The 19,196-nt window shown below is 38.0% G+C and overlaps 1 protein-coding gene across 2 annotated transcripts; it reads right to left on the reverse strand.

Annotated features, from left to right (window-relative positions):
• Positions 1 to 1,077: 1,077 nt before the first annotated feature.
• On the reverse strand, positions 1,078 to 18,928 carry vps39 (VPS39 subunit of HOPS complex). 2 transcript variants are annotated; one of them, XM_072457272.1, is made up of 24 exons: positions 18,424 to 18,928; positions 17,604 to 17,669; positions 17,461 to 17,525; positions 17,241 to 17,283; positions 17,045 to 17,139; positions 16,670 to 16,768; positions 16,483 to 16,575; positions 16,223 to 16,403; positions 14,943 to 15,063; positions 13,851 to 13,971; positions 13,521 to 13,650; positions 13,022 to 13,164; positions 12,793 to 12,933; positions 12,566 to 12,707; positions 11,003 to 11,089; positions 10,402 to 10,475; positions 10,071 to 10,287; positions 9,696 to 9,824; positions 8,709 to 8,811; positions 8,115 to 8,160; positions 7,564 to 7,713; positions 3,927 to 4,061; positions 3,393 to 3,484; positions 1,078 to 2,657 (listed from the first exon to the last, which is right to left on the reverse strand). In XM_072457272.1, exons 1-24 carry the CDS (start codon positions 18,494 to 18,496, stop codon positions 2,576 to 2,578), a joined length of 2,628 nt encoding a protein of 875 aa, XP_072313373.1. In that variant the 5' UTR covers positions 18,497 to 18,928; the 3' UTR covers positions 1,078 to 2,575. The 2 variants fall into 2 exon arrangements, with proteins under 2 accessions (XP_072313373.1, XP_072313372.1); XM_072457271.1 differs by having other exon boundaries at positions 17,045 to 17,135; positions 17,237 to 17,283.
• Positions 18,929 to 19,196: the final 268 nt, after the last annotated feature.

Genomic DNA, 19,196 nt, shown 5'->3' on the forward strand with positions numbered 1-19,196 from the left:
CACCTCATTATAGATCCATTTAACACCTTTCTTCTAGAGTCATACTTGTAAATTAAAATGTCTAAAGCTTGTAAATCAATTAAGATAGCACATCTTAATAGATAAGATAAGATAAGATAAGATAAGATATTCCTTTATTGTCCCACATGGGGAAATTTCATTGGTGCAACGCAGGTAGATACAGAGGTAGATACAGAAGAACAGATCACTTATAGGAAGTATGAAAAACACTTTCAGTAGAAGATCTCCTATAAATAAATAAAAACTCCCATTGCATGTGATCCCGACAGTAATTGCACATGAATATGTGTCACGACAGCACATAGATTGCACATGAATTTCACAGTAATTGCACAGTAATTGCACATGAATATGTGTCACGACAGCACATAGATTGCACATGAATTTCACATGAATTCCAACAGCAATTGCACATACGACAGAATTGCACATCAGTATTAGGTTAGGTCAGTATTGCGACGGGATAACGTGACGATCTCCGGGTAAGACGACTGTTCTCCGCAGTTTCATGAGTTCCTCCTTTGTGTAAACGCGGTACGGCGCCGGGCTGGGGGCGGGGCCGGAGCCGGGGGACTCAGAGCCAAGACACATCGCAACGACACGACGAAAACACTCAATCCAGCCGAATAAAGTCAAAACAAGTTAATTTAAAGCGATTCCAGTGCGTGTCCCGATCGTTCGTGAAGTTCCTCTTTCATATAAACGTGTATATAAACGTGTACCGACGACACGCCGTACTTTAGCGCGGCCGGAGGGCGCGGGGGAGGGGCTGGTGGGCTCGCTCGGAGCTAGCTCACGTCACAACAACACAACGAACGCAACGAAAAACGCTCAAATCCAGCCGAAAAAAGTCAAAAACAGTTGAATTAAAAAACTATCCCAGCGCGTGTCCCTATCGTACAGTAAAATAGAAAAAATATACTAACTATATTTACAAAATATAGGAGATAAAGCACAATAAGTGTGAAAAAGAAGAGAGAGCGTTTACACCGGGCTGCCAGCTGTACCAGCGCCTTATGACGTAGATCAAGAGAAACAATAATGTCAGACAGAAAAACAGTTTAAATGTATTTATTAATAATGATTAAAGCCAGTACCTCTCATGTTACAGTTAAACATTGTATTAATAATACAAATATTTGAAACAGTCATAGTATGAGTGCAAAGTGTCGTTTTTTTAAGCAGGAGAGACAATGAATGCTACTTGAAATTTAAAATAAAACTAATTAAGGCCATAACATTTCAATAGTCTCACTATTGTCTTACGCTCTTCAATGCTTTTATTAAATTAGTTAAGAAATATTCACAACAACTGCTTGATCAGCAAGTTCTTTCACAAACTGTAAAACAACATTTGATAACAATATTGCCTCAAAATTACACAATCCATGGCATTTAAAGTGTATTTGTAAGTGTATGGATTCAACAATAAATAAAAAGGCAATTTCCCACCGTTAAAGTGCTGTAACATTTGACTTAATAGTCTTTTTGTAAAAGTGAAGGCAAGAAAGACAAAAAGGGTTAATGTAACACGGGTTGAATGAAGGCGGTCCATAGTTATAACACTGGGCGGCACTAGGACTTTTGATCAAGTTTGTGAAAGGCTTTAAGTTGGCCATTCTTGTGAACAGTATCATAAATGTTAAATGGGTGAGAAAAAGGATTAAAATCCCAGAATCCCAGTTAAACGTGATATTGAAGACTATTTGCAAACCACTTTTTACCAATTTATATGTATGTATTTTATTACCTACAGAACCGCTTCCAAGCCTGGTCCGTGTTATTAAATTATGACAAAAGGAGAAATTAATGTTGTGATGTTATGGTTATGTTTTATCTAGTGTCATATATCAAATTTTTACTTGCCGTTTCTGTGTATGGAATCCCAGATTTCACAAGCAAAAATCATCTATAGCTCGAAACAATGTGAATAAAATAAAACATCTCTATTGGTTCAAAAGTTGCAAAAATGCAACTTTGTGCCAGTACAATCTTTACTCAAAATGAAATATTGACGTTATTATTGTATTATGCCACCTTTTTCCAGGAATTTATTTTATCTTGATCCAAAGCAAATTAGAATTTAACTTGATAAATATCCGTTTATTTAACATAAAATATATTGATGGAAAAAGATGACCTAATATACTTATGGAGGGTCAACATGTAATTTTTTTGAGAGTTCATAAAGGCATTTAACATTTATCTTGGAGAGTCAATGGCATAGTAAGCAGAAGAGCAAAGAAGAGAAAACCAAACAAGCAATTATCTGCAAGCTTCGTCCATTTGGCTTTTTGCTCTCGTTTGGTCAGCAGCGCCCACGTTACGTCCGCAGAATCCAGTTTAGCGCTACATTGACACATGCCTTTCGAATGCCGGTGCTTTTCCGTCTTCTTTGTCCACGGGCGCTTGAGAAATTCCTTCTGCTTTTCCATGCACACAGATCTGGTGCACCGTCGAGCCAAGCGGAGTCACTCTGGACAGGATAAGTTTAGTTCTTGTCCTGGTTTTAGCCTGCAGAGTCCAGTTATTCTGAATAGGAGGTGAGTGATGGCTACAGGTCCGTTGGGCAGGTGTTTCGGTCTTTGCAGCAGAAGTAGTGCACCACGATTCCGTTGGGATACCGGGCAAAAGCACTGGGAAAGCAGACCAATTTACACAGTTAGTCAGGGAGTCAGAGAGCGAATCCAGGTGACAAGTCTAAATGAAGATGAGAGAGATAAAAATACACCCAGGATTAACAAGATCTTAAGGTGTCAAAGTGAAATGAGTCTAAAAAGATGCTTTAACACAGAAACAGACTGAATTTATTATGGAATCACGCAAGACTAAAACACATTAAAAGCACTTTAGGAGCAAATTCTATTGTTCATGTAAAATGTTTGAGTAACAGCTGCATTAGTACTGTAGAATACATCTTTAATCAAATATTCACACTTGATAACTGTCTGTGCTGTTGAGTTGTTTCAAATAATGCAATCTAGAGCAATTATAGCGACAGACCAATACAGTAGGTGCTTTGCAATAATTCAAAGGTTTCTGATGGAGGATCGACCATGTGCTTGTCTCCATGTAGATGTTCTATTTCTTGTTTTTCCTGGTATTAAACATGTATATCTCCATGGAGACAAGCAGGTGACTCTGAAAGGCCAAGCAGATCCGCTTGCAGTAGAAATGATGTTTTATGTAATATTTTTAGCAATAAAAACACCTGTAATTGTAAACAGAAAAGTTACACCTTTAAATGCTGCAGCTATAAGGTTGTGAAGTTAGAACAGAATAAAGTTAATGTGAATGTAGGTTGAATCTGTAAAATCCCAAACTAGTTAAAGCTGTGTGCACCTAAAGCGCTCTCGGATCGGGGGCAGTACCTGTTGCCGATCTTCTTCTTGCAGACGCGGCAGGTCTTCTCCTCGGTGATGACACACTTCACCTGCTGGTGATAAATGCGCTCCTCCTGAACCTGAGGCACAGAGCACCCGGGTCAGCTTATAAAACAATAACCACCAACAACAACAAAACAACTTTTTTCTTTGGACTACATTTTCCCCACCCACTCATCCTATTGGCTAGCTTCTGTCAGGTTGCATGACAGGAGGATCTAACCGAAGCGTGCACTCCAAGAACCTCTTGCCAAACCAATGTTGTTAAAAATGTTCAAACACATTGCATTGGTTGATTGATCCACAATTGAATTATTGTATTTGTTTTTTTTACAATGCAATATTATCATTGGAATACATGTTTTGCTCCTGTATCTGTACTTTCACTATGACAACAATGAATATACAGTATAGATGTCTGATGCCAAAAATGTAGGGTTAGTAGGTTCAGGATCTTAACAGATAATGTAGAAACTATAATCTAAAATAGTTTTCTCTGTAAAGTAGTGCGTGCTTCCTGACCCGGAGGAACTCGGCCTGGAGCAGACTCTTCAGAACCTGGTTACAGCGCTTCCTCTGGGCCTTTTCCTCCAGGACGCTCTCCAGAAACACTCGGATCTCACGGATTTGAGTGTTGGCCGGGAGCAGGTTAATCGCCTGCAAAACAAATAGCATTTTCAGTCAGATTGTTACTGTTGTTCATGTTAAAGTTGCATGTTGTTCCAGTCTATATTGATACATGCATATTACTTTATTTATGAAATACATTTGTTGGTTATTTTGTTTAAAAAAAAAAAAAAAAAAAAAAAAAAAATCTTACCCAAAAACAAATAGCACTTTTAAGATCAAATAAAATATAAAATAAGAGTACTTATTATACCTTTTGTATTCGTGCTGCACTTTGGAAACAGTGCTATACATTATGCAAAACATTAAAACATCCTGCACAAAATACAGCCCCATAAACAATACAATAATTATAAAATGACAGTATATCAGAACCAGCAAAAAAAGCCATCATCTAACCATTTCACCCATGTTTCTTCTGATCCGGTCCTAATAAACACGCGCTGTCAAAAATGTACCACACAAACGTAGCGAAGAGGTAATCTGTGTTCTTCTCTTGTCAGAAGTCATAGGGTGACATTTAATTGGTGCATCTTGTATAAAATATGAGAGGAAACTATTTTAGATACAGAGTTGAATTCCCAGGTCTTATCTGCTGAAAGTGCTCGATTTGCCTCCAAACCTTTATCCAAACCTGAAACATTAAAAACAAGATTTCACAATAAAACCCTGCCCCATGAAAGAGGCTGGCGTTTTTGTTGTTTGTTCAGTCTCTGTGCAGCTTTGGCAGAGTGCATTCTGGGAGCACGGCCAGGGCGATTCGACGAGGGGTCTAAGTAAATTAATAAGATACGCAGAATCACTGTCGGGATCACATGCAATGGTATTTATTTATTTATTTGTCTATGGGAGTTTTTATTTGTTTATAGGAGATCTTCTACTGAAAGTGTTTTTCAGACTTCCTATAAGTGATCTGTTCTTCTGTATCTACCTCTGTATCTACCTGCGTTGCACCAATGAAATTTCCCCATGTGGGACAATAAAGGAATATCTCATCTTATCTTATCTTAGAAACACAAAATGGAGGACTTCTGACATCTTTGAAAGCTTGAACCAAAATGTGCTCATAAACCCGGAATGTTTGTTTTTAAAGATCGCTCGGTGTGTGTAGACTAAACAAACGCTGAAACAAAACTTAACATTCTTTATTTAGTGAGAGCAGAAGATAATCATAGTTATCAAGACAACAACTGGTCTAATTGTGGAATCCAGTTTGCCTCTGTTAATTATCAGTTATGGTCACGGTATTATTAAACTAAATTGAAACATAATGAGAATTAAAGCAAAATGTGTTATTTCAATTCAGTCCTTCATACTCTATGTCTGGTTGTTTATGTCAATTAACTTCATCTATTCTACTACAGGCTGTGAATGAAAGTGAATTAAGATTGAATTGCTTGAAATTGCCACACTCAAATGCATATCTTCTCTACGTACAAATCGATGCGAACAGATCACACACAGAGGAAATCCTCAGGGCTCAAGACGCATTTGTCAACAACTATTTACTCTATCCAAATATTAAAAATGTACAGTATTTGAAACTTGTATAAAGTGCCGCTCGGTGGCTCTCATCAGTTTGCTGCCATGTCCCCAGTTTCATCCCCATTTCACACTGCACTGTGCTTAAAAAAAAAAAAAGGAGAAAAAAAAGAAATAAACATAAAAGGTTTGACAGGCTCAAATAATCTACCACAAAAATTCAGATTCATGCAAGTGAATATCTATTCTAGATACTCATGTTTTATGTTTTATGAGAAGACAACCTTGAAAAGTAGGTCAGCAGCAAACGCCTTTAATCAATGACGGCTTTGCCATTTTTAGTTTATTACAAGTAACAGGTAAACAACAAGAATCTTACAAGGACACATTTCAAAATCATTTCTGGGAGGACAGATCCCAGGAGGAAATGTCTTTTTTCACAAAACAAGTGACATGATTACACTTGTCAGTGTGACGCCCTCTTATCTTGATCTAAAAACAACTAAAATCCCACTTCCATGAATCAGACGTAGCTTTAATTTCACTCTAGGTTCTGAAAGGTGTGATTTGGCTGTGCCTCGTGTCAAGCTCAGCAATATTAACAGCAGGATGCCACATATAAAGACACGTCTAATTTAAAATGCATGAAATCTGTAATAACAGATTCCACTTTGCATATTTTGGCTTTTGCTTTCAGGGGTTCTCACAAAGCAAATAACATTTTCCCCCGTCAAGAGTCTTATATTGACTGTATATAGAGGATTAAACTAGTAACTTTTCTGGTGGAAGGTCGTCACCTGCTTGTCTTTAGAGAGATGTTGTTTGTTGTTTTTCCCAGAAAAGTTAAAGTGCACTTAGGCAATAAGAAAAAGAAGAGAGTCCTTGAATGGTGATATGGAATGAGTAAAAAATAAACTAAATCAATCTACAGCCCAATATATGCAAAACAAATACTTGGGCTGTGTCTAAAAAAAGTGTTGTACCAATACCAACAAAACATTGACACTGAACTTTGAACAAGATATTCTCATGCAGCTGAATATGAAGTATCATATTTATCATATGGCACACAATAATCTGTTACTATGTACTTCCTCATTATCTGTAAACGGGTACAAATATTCTTAAGGCTGACATCATGCCATTACATCAGACCCAAATAATAGCTATTTAAACCACAGTTAAACTGTGGGAAGAAGGACTCAGAACATTCAGCACATGCTGTACTGTTTTGCCTGTTTTCCCTTTATGCACCGAAAACGATCCTCGCCACCTCTGCTCAGTCTCTCACAGACTAAACTTCAACAGAACTGAGGAAAAGGCTTGATACGGATTTTGATACCAAAATAATGATAAAAAGCTTAAATGTAATTAACAACACAACATAAATTGTACCGATAGTTTCTTTTAATATTAACAAATTGTATTATAGAACTTGATATAAATCAAGACCATTAAAACATTATTCTATTTATTCCATCTGCAGCCTTTGCAGACTGGGCCGTGTACAAATTTGTGCAATATGATTTAAACAATGTATTCACTTCACTTTGTCAGTACAAGAACCAAACTTGGAGAGTATTTGCCTGAGCATATAACGCTCTACATCGTGATGATATGCCCTACATTCAATATTATTTCCTATTATTTACTTGTGCTCTTCTGCACTATTTCCGAACAGCTGTACACTTCTGTGTACATACTGAGACAAAGTTTATGTTTACTTTATCTTCTTAGTACATTCTCAATTTATGCATGCCTTATTTGATTCTATAGACATTGCCATTATTATTATTTTATTATTCATTATTCTATGTTGCACCTCAACGCCGAGACAAGTTCCTATGTTTATGAACTGTGTTCAATGACAATGGCAATATAACTTTTTCTGATTCTGATATTAGTTTTAGTATAAATCAGTGTCTTATAAATCAGGGTGGGAGGAGACATAAAATCTTTTCTTGATTTGTTTTAGCAAATCATTTTCGTTAGCAGGTTTAGAAACAAACCAATACTGCACAAACTAAGATTGTAAGTATTTGCGGTGTACCTTGGTGGTGTTGAGCTTGCTGTGGTGGAGCTCCAAGACCTGCAGCGCCGCCTGAAGATTGGCCTGAGGTTCACACACCTCCATCTTTATGGGCCCCAGACAGTGGACATCCGGAGGAGACAGGTACATCCTCAGCAGGGACAGGTACACCTACAGGGGCATGCAATATTAAGATAATTCACTTTATCACTTTACAGATGAGTCTCGGCCGGTGCCTAACTTTTTCTTTTTAACATTAATCCATACACGCGGAACAGCCAGTGACTATTGTTATTTGTCTGTCATGGTTCAACATGAGAGAGAGAGAAGAAGGTTAATGTTCTTCACTCATTGTTCAAAATCCATTGTGTTGTTCACATCAACATTATGAAACTATAAAACACAAACTACTGCTCATGTGTTATTGTGATGATTGCACTTATTTTGGTAAGACTATTAATTCAAGAAACTTTCACCAAGACAGCTCCTAGTGTGTCTCACTGGAAAACACATGGAAACGAAGCACCGATTTGCCCAACATAAATTAAACATCAAAAGAAAAGAAAACTTACATCTTTATTTCCTTCAACTGAGCTGTCATAATGTCTTCGACAGTATCTGTAAATAAAGCAGAAATCGTTATGTCTTCAGTCCAAACCCTACAGCGGTGAAATGGATAAAGTAATCAGACTGGCACAATCGGGCCATCGTCTGCCTATTTAAGATTTTAAATGCATGAATTTAATCACAAGCAAGAATGACATTTCTGTAAACCTTTTTTCAATCATTGCAAGAGTAAGGAAGTAATGTTATGGAATGTATTCTAATCAACAGCTCCATTTTACCATTTGTAATTGGGCCCTTTATTATAAAATATATGCCTTTTTTTCTATTACATCTTTGACCTACAGTGTCAAGTTATTTCCGTTGTGGCTCAATAAAGTTTGTCTAAAACAATTGTAGACACCCCAAGATGTATGTAGATACTGTATATATTGTGTAAAATTAGAATTGAATTGACATTGAGTGAATAATATCAATGAAATTAGTTTGTGCTTATATAAAAGATGAGTAACCAGGCCGACAAAATCAGGCCAACACAGGTCTTAAGTGTTTGTACATAAAAAGGTCATGAACTAAACAAAGATGTGTTTGAGAGCACTCACTCCTCTGCCATGCGCGTGTCCTTCAGGATGTGCACGTAGATGTAAAGAGCTTGTTCGTGTTTACCCATCCGTCCCAACAGCAGCGCCCGTTCCTCCAGGAGACCTACAGGACGCGGAAAACCAGGTCAAAGAGCAGGTTACACCCTCCAGAAAAGAGCCCAATACATAAACTCATGGTAAGAAATTCCTCCTATAAAAGAACATATGGGATTTTAAGGGGACTTTTGGTTTAAGGGCACACCCGAGGGAAAAGGATCACACAGACTGCAGGATTATTACTCACAAAAGGTCTTTTAAATGCTTTGTTAGAAAACTTAATCAGTTTTGGCCAAAACAACTGCGAACTGTCAATTTACCAGGAAAAGCAAGTTATTGTGTAGCCCGGGTTGTTTTTGTAGTTCCGCCGTACCTCTATTTTTTTCTTCCCGTTGCTACCAAATACAAAGTGAAAAATATTCCACCTTCTACACTGCGGTAGGAGGAGCAGTTGCCTGCTCCACTCACACTACATCTTACGTGGCCACAAAGAAAACTCTAGGACATTCACACATACAATGGTTCAGTAATAACTGAACTCTGGAATATAACACTCTACCTAGTACACTCTAAATACTGTAAATATTGTATCTATTCTAAATAACCCTTGTTTGTTTATCCAATACAATTCACATCCCACACCATATTACTGGTTAAACTCTCCATTTCCCTCGCTGAGTTGAACCAAATACATCTTTTGTCATTCTGTCAACTCCTCCAAATTACTACCTGTAATTTGTACATGTTATAATTAGTATTTGGCTTTTATACAATTTTATGTGGTAACTACTACTACTTCAACAACTGTTCTGGAACAATAAAATTAAACCTAAGACTATGATCCAAATTAAACACAGTTCTGACTGCTCGTGTATGCACAGAGTAAAATTATTTTTGATGAGTGCTTGTAATTATTATTATATTACAAATGTGATTTAAAATGCATTTTACCATCGAAGGGGAAGTTACTGATGAGCCTCTCTGGTTCATAGCTGCTGGACTCTTCCAAAAAGGACAGGAGTTTGTACCTGAACTCTCCCAGTGTCCCGGGCTCTCTGCCTGCTGCAACAGTCGGGACTCCTGCAGGAGAAACGGAGCAAGAGTCAGCTTTGGGGAAACCTATTAGTCTGAAAGAAAACATTTATCCCAATAGACGAAAACGGATTATTTCAAACTCCACATTGCAAAGAAATATTCAGTTTAGCGTTTAAAAATTTGGTCAGCAACCGATTATTCTAGCAATTATTCTTTCGATTTTCACACATTTTCACCAAGATGAACCTAAAGAAAAGCCGCTTGAGAACACTAATTATTCATTAGTCTAACCTTCAGGCAGAGAGTTGAGGTAGGCTTTCATGAGGCTCTGAACCCGCTCCAGGTAAAGCTGGATCAGAACGTTGTGAAACTCGGGGCCCTTATCATCCCAAATAGAGATGATGTGCTCCAAATATGGTATGGCCAGCTCCTTAAACCCTTCTTTCAAGAAGTTGAGCACTTTATCTCGGGGCAAAGACTCCACTTCTGTCAGGTCTTCTGTGAAAATCTGCAGCAGACGACAAAGTTAAGCCCTCAGGAATGCTTTTATTGAGCAGACGGAATAGAGAGAAGCTTAAGATAAATTTTAGTGAAAGGAAAGAATATAGAGGCATCAAATAACCTTGAGACCATCCTCCGGACAGATCTTCAGCACCCAGGGAGAAAACTCAAAGATGATGCCCAGATTCTCCACTCCTACAAAGGGTGAAGAAAATTCAGAAAACTTAACTTGTGCACAAAACTTTTATAACTTTTTATCATCTTTTATAATGAAGTTAATGTTACTTTTATTTAAAAACTCAATAGGCCTGTCACAATAACCAATCAAAATGTGATACAGTAAAATGCCGTGATAAATTATGTTACTGAACCTTCTTTTTGGCACCGACGGAATAAATCAAAAGAAGAGAATCCCTTTTCTAAATGCACAATATTGTCAAATAAAAAATGGAATGCGATAAATAAATGTCAGAATGAAAGAATGTAATACACGTTTCAGGCTTGCCGAAGTCCCTCAAAGCAACACTGTTGTCATTATACTTTCATCCCATAATCAGTGATGGTAAGCTACTATTGCAGCCACAGCAGTCCCGGGGCAGACAGATGGAAGCGAAGCAGCAAATCTACGCCAACAGTCCCTCTGACCAACCATTCGCACTCTCATCACTTTCATACTTTTTTAATGGGCAGATTGTTGCTTTTGTTCCTTGTTCTGCACTCACCCAGTCTCTGTAGATACTGCACTGTGCGCTCGTGTCCCTTCAGAGGAGAGTTGGCTTTTGTGGACTGGTCCAACAGCACCTGCAGAGCTGTGGGAGCCAATCAGAAGTGAGAACAGAGCCACGTAAACCTGCCTTTAATCCCTAGCACTGCTTTCTATTCGAAAACTTTCGTCACCAGAGTAAATTGGTAATAATGGGCAGCAGGAAGCAACAGCTGGTTTGGATTGGTAGACCAGGAAAGTATAGCGGCATGACATCACACACAAACGTCAACAAATGGATGGAAACCAGACGCTTGAACTGAGAAATGGGCCAAAAAAGAACAGAACAATTCTTTAGGAAAACTAATGACTATGACGTGTTTGATCTACCACAAACATGACTCAGAAAACTCAAGTCCAGACATTTTCTTAAAGCATGGCACAGCGCTGAAATTTAGCTTATTTGAGTTTTACATTACTGACAATGATCAACTACATGACTTATGTTCTGTTGGAACATAGCGACGAGCTGTTGATCAAACTTTGGCATCAGGTTGCCTTCTTTCCTTTCGCCAGAACAAAACATCTGCCTCACAGTGTGCAAAAGTGTGCAGTGGTTTGCAGAAATTAGGCATTAGTCATATGTCCCAGGTCTTTTATGATGTAATTAATAACAGTTAATCCAAGCTTGGGACTAGCATAAATGCCTTGCAGCTTGGTTTGGCATCAACTATAATGTGCAATTAACAGGTCTAAGCTAGATCTAATTGGTTAGTCATTAAGAACAGATGCCACACATGTGTTGTAGGTCAGGCAAGTCTAAAAACACATTCAAAAGTTACTTTTATAGTGTCATAAAACAACCGCTGAATAAAACATACCCCATACATGCCAATATAACTTGTTTGAGCTTTTATTTTGAAGAGCTCTCATTACGTGCTAATCTAACCTTCCAAATGCAATTATGACGCAACATACAGACCATAATCCTGTAGTTATTGATCAATTTCTAATTCTAAATGTAAATCGCTTTCCAAAACCACATAAAGTCCAGTTTAAACAACACTACCTTTCTAGGAAACTCGACACAGCTGGCAGTGGTTTCTGAATGTACTGGACAAGATTCACTGAAAAGACCCATTATTCCACGTGTAACCAGGTTGACTCATTACCCTGTTGAATTATGTACAATAAAGTCATTGTTTGGCAAAATCTGAATGTTCATTATTTCAGCATGGCGGGAGAACGAGAGAAAACATGGGAAAATCTCCAACTATTGTTTATTACAGCGGCGCAAGTGGATGATACATTACAGAGTGTACAGAGCACGAAGGGGTTTCCCACTGGAGTTCACCAAGACTTGACTTACAAGTTATATGGATCTACAAATACTTCCAACCTCTGAAGATGTTCATTCATCATTGTCGAATTGACAAATTGACAATGAGTCTTGGATGAGAGTTGAAACATTTTTTTATTTTTTTTAAACTGAGTCCAGATGACTACAACTGAACCTTTTTCTACAATGGAACACTCTTGGACAAATGAGGGATTACACCGACATGTCATGAGCAGGTCGTACCTTTCTGATGCAGGCCCTTCTTCTCGTAGAGGATGATGAGTTCGCTGTATTTGTGGGCCTTCTTCAGGACGTCCTCGCTCACTTCGATGTGGCAGTGGTTATTCTCCAAACGCAACAGAGGGGACACAAGCGCAACATTAGTCTGAAAAAAAACACACATAGGAACAACTAAGATAAGGAGTGAAGTAACATAGTTTTAAAGGCGGTGTTGAGCGTCTAGTGCGTACATGCAGGTAACACTTCAGTAGGGTCGTGTCTATGATTTGGAGCAGTTTTTTGCGGCTTCTGATGGTCGGCGTGCCCTCCATCAGCGGAGAAGTGGTAAAGGGGTCGACATCATTCAACTGTTTGACCAAATGACTGCGTTTCTACACAAAAATAACAACGAAACAAAATGATTAACAACATGAAGAGGCCATATAAAGTTTGGAATATCTAGACACCTGGTTTATTCACCTGTATGAGGTACTCGATGAGAGCGAGGTGAGCCTTCTCCAGCTCGGCCCCAGACAAAGTGGGCAGAGGGTTGGGGTAGTGCAGCTGTTTTCGGTAGTCCGCAGGGAGCAGGTCTGGGTACAGACCGATCACATGAGTAGGGTCTGGGGAGACATAGCAGAAGAAAAACGTGTTCAGAAAATGTACTTTTTCAGTAGTGTTTAGTTGCCCACAAAGCAAAGTTAAATCTACACTCAATAATAGAGCCATTAAAAGAAGATAAGTCAGCAATTTCCATAATAAATGTTAGCAAAAACATTTTGTAAGATAATGTACTGTAAGATACAAAATACAAAAGTGTTAAGTGGCTATGAACAAAAAATATAAGGGTTTTTTATGCGCAAAGGAAAAATACTTGAAACATATAAAGTGAATTTGAGTGGGAAGTAAAAAGTATCGCTTGATAGAAATATTTTGACTGTAGCAAGTTCACAAGTTGTGATGGGTGTGGAGCTCGCACCTGTGCCGAGTTTAGCGAACACCTGCATGGAGTCATCAAACCTCTTCTGACAAAACAGGTTAAAGGCGTATAGATTCTGGATGTGATGAATTTGTTGCTTCTTATCTCCGTCTGAATCATCTTTCATCTTCTAAAAAAGGCAAAGAAACCAAATATTTAAAAAAGCAGAACATTAAGATCAGAGGTATAAAAATGTGAATTATTTGCAGTAAATGGTTGTGCTTTGATCACGATTATGCAAAAACAAAACCCTGAGTGTTTTACCATTTCAAAGAACTGCTTAAATAATGAGAGGAATAAAAAAGTTAAGCTTGTGTTTGTTGTGCTCACCGCAAGCTGAAGAGCCAACTCAAACTGTTTGTCTTGAAGGAGCTGCCGGATCTGACTGGCTATTGACACGGGAACCAGGCGCCACACAAAATGGTTACTGGCAACATACACAATGTTTGGACTGTGGAGAAAAAGAAGGAACATTCAGACATGATGGGACAATTAGGAATACATAAATGTCAGAGCTGATATTGTGAAATGACCACTGTAAGGTCTTTATGAGGAAAGAGAAAATAATAACGGATTTGCAATAGACAATGTATTTTTTGCCGGGTCCTTGATATTCTTATTGCCTGGATTTCAGGCAATAAGAAAAAATGGGTAGCATTTGAAATAATAGTTTATTTTTTATATAATTACTTGAGTTTGTTAACATTAAGGATAAGGTATTGGCCTCATTGGGAAATTAGTCCTCTGCATTTGTCCCATTTCTTGTCAAATGTGGACTGTCTTTTTACATAAGTCGGTGTAATCCCTCATTCGTCCAGGCGTGTTCCATAGTAGAAAAAGCTTCAGTTGTAGTCATCTGGACTCAGTTTGAAAAAATAGACGTTTCGACTCTCATCCAAGAGTCATTGTCAATAAAAGAATTTAGATCGAGAACTCCGATATTAATACTGTTCTGTGGTAAGACCCACCCATTGGGAGGAGCCTTCCTGAAGTAGAAAGAGTTGTTTGTTTCAACAGAAACTCCCCCCTTGTATCTACCGAGCTAGCCTATTCAGAATCAGGTAGATACAAGGGGGGAGTTTCTGTTGAAACAAACAACTCTTTCTACTTCAGGAAGGCTCCTCCCAATGGGTGGGTCTTACCACAGAACAGTATTAATATCGGAGTTCTCGATCTAAATTCTTTTATTGACAATGACTCTTGGATGAGAGTCGTAACGTCTATTTTTTCAAACTGAGTCCAGATGACTACAACTGAAGCTTTTTCTACTTTTTACATAAGTTTATTTCTATTAAGTAAATTTGAACACGTACAAAAAAAGATTTTATATTACAACTTCCTGATGACTAAGATTAGACCAGACTGAGACAAACACAACGCTGTGAAACTGTCCTGGAAACACAAACGTATCGGCCTCCTCACCCTGCAGATGTGATGAAGCGTGGCCTCTGCAGCTCAACGCTCTGCACCAGCAGTCTGGGCTCAAAGGTCCGGATCTCCACGCACCGAGGCAGCACCGCGATGATGTACGGGGGCTGGTGCTCTGAGGAACAACAGTTAGAGAGCATAAAGTGTATGCCATAAACAAACTCAAAGGCAATGACATTTACTCATATTTTAACTTATGCATGGATTTTATGGAATTGTTATTACTTTGCCTGGAATGTTACACAATGCGGCATTACACTTATCTAACTATAAACCCCCTTGTAATTGAACAAATGCAAAATAGATACATCTACTGTGGAACATTCCACACAAAGCAACATCATCTCAATGGAAACAAACAGGTGGCAGACCCCCCTTCCAGAAAGGTTATGGTGCACCTTTAACATGCATCTAAAACCTTTGTTTATACCTCTACAAACATTCTGAAAGACATGAATTGTATGATTGTATTGTATTAGCTATTGTTTCCATGTCAATTCATCGACTCATTGTTGTGGTGAAAGAGGACATGGAGACATCGGGGCCCATTTTTGATATGAGGAAATTGGAAACCGTAAATCGTTTATTTCCTCTTTGAATCATTCTTACGAAGACCTTTAATATCACTGAACTCCAGCACTTTTATGGCAAAACTCCTTTTGTATGAGAAAACCAAAACAAGATAAAACTGTTTGTTTGACAACTGTTATCTTAATTTCAGATAAAAAAAGAGTAAAGGTAAAAGAGGATGTTCAAAAGCACGAGACTAGAAACTATATTGAGCTTTTTGTTGTGCTAACCAGCCATGTAATCAAATGGTAAATGGTCACTATATTATACAGCACTCAATGTGCTTTATATCAAGTTATATAAGTGGATCTGAGTGCTCAACCAACCAACCAACCAACCACTCTGCTAAATGTTCCACTGCCGTCTCAACAATGAAACCAAACTAGTTCTACTTCTATCACATGCTGTCAAGTAGCCTACACGTTTACACCAACATGAATAAGGAAGTATTTGTATTAACGAACTAAGAGCAAGAACTAAACCAGAAAATATCAAAAGTAAAGATTGATTGATTTCCAGCAGAATCTGTCTCCATCTGGCCAACAGCCCTGAAAAATCCATAGGAAAACCGCAAAGCCAGTTCCAGATGTTAATATAAGCATATTGGTTTTACATAACTGATTAAAATGGGGGATAAAGTTGCAATAAACTAATTGACTAAAAAAAATGAAATACAGTTGCTGCTCCCTATATCTGCCTCTTACCCATTGCTATAGGGATGTCAGTCCACTTGAGGGCGCACTTCTGTGTGAAAGCCCCTTCTTCATTCAGTACCACAGTGAGGTCATCCTGCCCAACAGCCACTTTCCCATCAGCCAACGGGGCAACCAGAGGCTCCAGCTGCTTTCCGGTGGGGAAGAGCTCTTTGACGACTCCACCTTCCATCTAAATTTAAAACATAAAGTTTAATAAGATACCTTGTTCTTTCCTCCAAAGTGTGGCTATCAATTAGAGAATGCCATACCCGAATTAAGTAATAGTCTCTTTTAAAGCCAACACAAATTGAGTTTCCACACCAGGCCATAGACTTGGGGATATCAGGAGCAGCAAAATCTCCCTGAAATACAAACACACCATCACTGTCAGTCTGAATCGGTTCAAGTCACCAAAATCAAGGTTACACTGCAATTAATGTCAACAGTTCCATTTACCTGCAGCTCAAGAAACTCTCGGTCTTTCCAATAATAAAGCTGTAACTTCTTTTTAACTGCTACACACATCCTAAGCCTCTCCTCCCCCGTACTGGTTTGCTGATGGGACAAAATAAAGAAGATCGATTACGTGACATTTATGATCAGAAACAAATAAAAAAAAAAAAAACAGAAATTCTAAACAATGGCAGTAAAAAAATTAAGAGCTCGGGATCGAACATCAAAAACTGGCCAAATTTGCTCAATGTCAATAGAGGTAAAGTGGCCAAAACCACCATAAAAAGTAAACGAAAGAGCAGTGGAACATCCCACTAATAGATTTATTTCTATGACGTGTGACCACTTAATTCTGAGCTTTATATATCCACTACAAACCTCAAGGTCACATGCAAACAGCGTGGCCCCCTTGGCTTTGGACACTACCGTGATTTGCTGAAACGTCAGCAAGTCATGGACATGAATGTTGCTTTCTGTAAAAAAAAGAAAAAGAAAAAGAATTTAAAAAAGGGGGGGGTTGAGTTTAGGATAAAAATTATCATAAATTTGATTCCCTCGATTAGGAAAAACTTACCTAGAAGACTGACCAGGATTTTGTATTGTGAGACAACATAAAGCTGTAGAGGAGAAAATATAATAGTTAGTGAAAAAAGACATTCTAAAAGAATGTATACAGTATATATATATATATTACTAATATTGTCCTAAATCATAAGCTCAAACGGTGATTGTTTTTTAAGTAATACATCAACACGTGTGACCACTTTTCTGAACATTGTATTCATATCACCTACCTGCTGTATCTTCTTTGAAAAATTCTTATTTGATTTGACCAAGGTCACTTCAAATCGGTTTGTTGCTAAGGGACAAGAGATTGACTTGATGAAAAGAGTCTAGAGAAAACCAATTAGTCTAAGTGAGTAAGTCTCACGCTTACCAGTGTCCTTTTTTATTTTGTACAGCAGGAGATGTCCAGGTTTAGTTCCTACAAGCAGCCAGTCCTCTGTGAGAAAAACAGACACAGATTACAAGAGGATTATAGTGACAGTCAATAGCTATGATAAACATTTTAAATTGTGGAATGGAGGCAAAAATGAAGTGGGGTCAATATAAGTGATTTCAAACAACAAACTTTTAATAACCTCAGAATATCACTAAGTATGAATAATCCAAATTGTTCAGACATATGAAAACCACTCAGATACACGTGAGACAAATAAGAGTCTAGACATTTAACTAGACATTTACTATTGTATTTCACATTAATTGTTTTTTGTAATAGAAGATTATGCTGACACTTTGCATTTTCTGATTAAAGGAAAATACATGTTTTTAGGTATTACTGGAAAAACACTTAAAGAAATGTTGACCCCAGAATACCATTTAATTTGATCTACTTTGAACCCAAATTATATTTTTTGTGAGGCTCAAATACGAAATTGAGCTTCACAAAGCTTTGTAATAGAAAAGCAAACTAACATTCATAGCCTGGAAATAAAAATCTATGCTTATTTTTGTTATGAAGACAATTAGCAGCTACATTTAATCTTGGTTCATCTTTGAAAATATATGGCTCCAGTCACCTCCACTCAAGACTTTTGAACATTCTGATGGGTATAAAGAGGAGATCTGCTCATTGAACATTTATTCTGATAGATGCATTACAAGAATTGTGAATAACTTCTTGGTTATTCTTTGCAATTTGGCACACAGTAACACTAACATTTGTCATTGTTTTCTTGTCAATAACAACTTACCCCAGGCCGTGAGACAGTCGATTTGGAGAGGCAGCTTTTCCAGCAGTGGCACTGATTCATAGGCGTCATGCATCTTGAAGAGTATTAAAAATATAGCCTCAATCCCTTCTATGTTTACTCCTTAGAGCTAACAGCTGAGAGGCTCAGGATTGTTTCGTCAAATTGCCATGAAATCACTCACAGCTGGACTTAAACAGACGTAGAGGAAATCATTTTTGACCGGCACAGATCATCGAACACCAGACAAAGCAACGTAGTTTGTCTTGAAAAGAAATCTTCCAGATCAAAACAACAGCTAACCAATATAGCATGCTAGCCCAAAGTTAGCAAGCGGTGTCTACAACTCTGTTAACATCACTTCACATTATTTAAACTAGACTACAATAGTTCACACGTACGCTCTTACCCAGGTCGACATATCACATGAGTTAGTTTAGCATGTGCATGTTTGTTATGAGTTGTAAATCTACGCGAAGTCTGTTAGCTTCATGCTACTTCCGCTTAAACGCCTGCAGAGTTTGACAGGCACGTGACCGACGTCTCACTCACGCGGAAGGCATTAAAGGAGAAGCCAGTGTTTTGGTTTTACAGGTAGATGGTGCTGTGGAAGTCTGCCGAGATTTATCATCATCAAAGCCTCATCAGTGACTATGTTTTCATGCGCAACAAAAATCTGACAATCTAATCTGACATCATTATCTGATTTCTGGAGTTATGATTAAATATCATGTAGACAGGAACATCTGATATGAGTATCTTTTCTCGTCACACCC

This window comes from Eucyclogobius newberryi, unplaced genomic scaffold (assembly GCF_026437365.1).
Source record: "Eucyclogobius newberryi isolate DKJ021-1_F unplaced genomic scaffold, fEucNew1.0.hap1 SCAF_21, whole genome shotgun sequence".
Taxonomy (NCBI): Eukaryota; Metazoa; Chordata; class Actinopteri; order Gobiiformes; family Gobiidae; genus Eucyclogobius; species Eucyclogobius newberryi.

Coding starts and splice junctions, on each gene's coding strand:
- vps39 (XM_072457272.1), bottom strand. CDS start 18,496: ATGCATGACGCCTATGAATCAGTGCCACTGCTGGAAAAGCTGCCTCTC. Junction 8,812..9,695: donor CAGTAACTTCCCCTTCGATG/GTAAAATGCATT, acceptor CGCGTCCTGTAG/GTCTCCTGGAGGAACGGGCG. Junction 3,485..3,926: donor TCCAGGCCGAGTTCCTCCGG/GTCAGGAAGCAC, acceptor TCTGTGCCTCAG/GTTCAGGAGGAGCGCATTTA.